Source organism: Lucilia sericata, unplaced genomic scaffold (assembly GCF_015586225.1).
Source record: "Lucilia sericata isolate MDLA Ls3-8-SP2 unplaced genomic scaffold, ASM1558622v1 Contig000161F_arrow, whole genome shotgun sequence".
Classification (NCBI taxonomy): Eukaryota; Metazoa; Arthropoda; class Insecta; order Diptera; family Calliphoridae; genus Lucilia; species Lucilia sericata.
The window spans coordinates 359,733-362,896 of record NW_023994191.1 but is presented as its reverse complement, the minus strand read 5'-3'; the positions used below and the strand labels follow the sequence as shown (position 1 = coordinate 362,896).

Sequence of the window (3,164 nt, the reverse complement as noted above, 5' to 3'; positions counted from 1 at the left end):
GAAAACCAAATAAGTATTTATTCGGTTTTAAAAATATCTCGTTTTACAAAACGATTCGATTTAAAGAACAGACCAGACAAGTTTTCTTTATTTATAACTAGCTATACCCAATATGCTTCGCTAACCTTGAAACAATATGAATAAAAACCCTTTTACGATTTCCGTAAACCCCACTTCCATTTCTCTAGTCGACAATGCTATAGTAAACACATAAACACTAAAGTAAGGTTCTAGTGGAACCTGTTATAGAATTGATATAGTAGCAACCTGTTCTCAAAATTATCGTGAACATGAAGAAACCGTTTCTAGTGGAACCTGTTGCCGAATAGATAATATGGGAACCTGTGTTAAATTTATATGGGATATACAACTCCCGCTATTGATGTTCATATGGATTTCAATGTTGCCTGTGCAAAATGTGAGATTTCTTGTATTTAATTCATAAGGGTGGTGTCATGCCCTCTACAACATGTACAACATTTGAGGTCTCTAGTTCCTATATTTTCCCAAATGTACAAATTTAATAATTAAGGGAAGTACCCATGCTCTTATTGTTAGTCTGGTTATTTTCCCGCAAACTGTTTACATGGGTTTTAGTGTTGCTCGTGCAAAAGTTGTGGATAGTTTCCCAGATATAAGATTTTTTGTGTTTAATTCATACAGGAGGGTCCCGTAATCTGCCAATTTATTATGAAATTTAAATGGAAATTTGTTTGTGCAAAATTTGAGCATTCTAGCTGCAATAGTTTCTCCGATATACGAATTTTTGGTATTTAATTAATACGGAAAGCACCACGCTTTTTTTCTAGTCCGCCATATTTAAATATACGAATTGATATCAAAGTGGTTCGGACGAAATTTGAGCACTCCAAATTTTATAGTTTCCCAGATATACGAATTTTGGTACTAACTATATATGGATGATACGCCCATATTTGCACAAAATTTTCATATTGACACTAAAGTTTATCGTACGGAATTTGGGAACCGTAGCTGTTATAGTTTTCCAAATTTACGTCATTTGGTATTGGCTAGCAATAGTTCGCAATAGTTGGTGTGTATTCAAAGTTGTTCTTGCAATATTTGAGGAATCTAGTCCTACCAGTTTCCGAGATATACTACTTTTAATAGTTATTTAGTAAGTGGGTGTGGCACTTCTAGCCTATTTTTCCTTCCAGGCATAAAAGAACTCACTGTGAAAATTTAAAAAAATCGGTTTAGTCGTTTAGGGAGCTAAAGACTTCAAGCATATATACAAACACACATTAATTTTTATGTAGATTCAGTTCTGGCAGTGGTTTCAATTATTTTAATGGATATGGCTAGCTTCGTTTTCTAAAGGATTAAAATACAGAGATAGTTTAGCTTGCGATCATAATAGAATTCTGTGACAGATCTAACAGTTTTATTCGAAGTATAATTTTTAAAGGCTATTAATAAAAGGATACAAATGTAATGATCCATCAAATCTTCAAAATTTTAAACTATTTTCAATCTTCAGTTCTTCTATAACTTCATTCTAAAACTGGTTTAAAACTTTATATCAGTAGACGTAGTAACAGATAAATTAATTATTTTATTCAAAATTGAAAACACTTCTCAACTTAGTATTTTCCTCAATTAATTTTAAAATGAACTTTGATAGTTGAATAAAGTTGTTATAGCAGATTTTAGAAAGTTTCTTCCATGCCAAAGAAACCTAGTCACAAATTTTATAAGCTCAATATAAAGGTATGACACAAAATCGCTTAATACTGCCATCTGAAGTAAATAAATCCACAAAAAGTGTAAATTTATCCTGGTTCCATTATATTAATTTTAAAGCCATTCTTCCAAATACTCTCACTGTGTGTAAATTTATATCGCACTATTTAATAAATAAATATATTTTGTCTTTTTTTTTTCTTCAAAGTTTAAATCAACTTTCTATTTGTTTATTTGTATACATTAATCCATGAATCGATTAATGAAAACTCTCTTGTATCAAACTAAATTTAAAAAATTGTTTCATCTTTTGTTTACACCAAAAAAACGTAGACTTCTCAGTCAACATTCAGTTTACTTGGAAATAACAATGGGACCACTTTGTTTGGCAGCAGTACGTTGGTTGGCAACGATTTGATTGGCAATACGATCCAAATCACGTTGACCGATTGGGGTCAATTTGCGGCCACCATCGGGGTGCTTTTCAATAAGGCGGGCATGTTCCAAGGCTTGCAAAGCTTTGCGTGCAGCACCATCAGCAGCACGGCAGAAGTGGGAGGGGTGGACACCGTTACGTTTACGGCCACCATAGATCTTGGTGATGGAACCAACACCAGCGGGACTGCGGTGGTACAAGTGACGCAAGATTGAAGCACAACGAATGTAGAACCAATCGGGGTCATAAGGAGCCAATTCCTTGTATTTGGCGGTCTTGATGATGTCCATTTGATCGGGCACCTTCAATTTGCCAGTCCTAAAATGTAAAAATTAAATAATTAATACACAGCTCAACGAAACGTATTTATTATTCATACAGGCCATGACATGAAATTTAATTTTCTTCAAGTCGAATTGGTGCCATGCCTGATAAAATTTAAAACTTACTTCTTTAAGAAGACAGCAACAGCTTTAACACATGAGTGTTGATCGATATCCTTTACAGTTACGCCAGGCATCTGCAAACAAAAAAATTACAATTAATTTTTATTGTCACAAAGCACATTGTATACACATATTTTCAAGTTGCATGTAAGAGCACACGTTTACACATTTTTTTAGTAAAAAAGTAAGAAAAAATAGAGAATTTCACAGTAAAATCACTAGCTTTAGCACAAGTTAAAATTATTTTTACGTTTTTATTCACATTTTCTTAATTCTAAATAAAAATTTTCGATTTTTTTACAAAATTTTCTGAATTTTGTCAATAATCATACCTTGCGTGTTAAAGAGAACCGGAAGAAAGGACATGTTGAGTTAAGTTAGCTGTAGTTGAAATTTGACAGTTGATGGGTTGTATTTTAGGAGGTGTTTGGAAAATGTGTTTTTATTACAAAATCTTTATTTTTTAATTAAAATACCTATTTATAATAACTGTTATTTATTAATAAGATTACTTTAATATATTTATAACAAAAATGAATTGTGTATATTGTTAAGTATTATCAGTATGATTTCAGTAA

General features: G+C 32.0%; 1 protein-coding gene across 1 annotated transcript; it reads right to left on the bottom strand.

The window, feature by feature from the left end:
* Positions 1–1,894: 1,894 nt before the first annotated feature.
* LOC119601391 (40S ribosomal protein S19a) lies at positions 1,895–2,960 on the bottom strand. Its single transcript, XM_037952308.1, has 3 exons — positions 2,919–2,960; positions 2,590–2,660; positions 1,895–2,458 (listed from the first exon to the last, which is right to left on the bottom strand). Exons 2-3 carry the CDS (start codon positions 2,658–2,660, stop codon positions 2,059–2,061), a joined length of 471 nt encoding a protein of 156 aa, XP_037808236.1. The 5' UTR covers positions 2,919–2,960; the 3' UTR covers positions 1,895–2,058.
* Between the last annotated feature and the right edge of the window lie 204 nt (positions 2,961–3,164).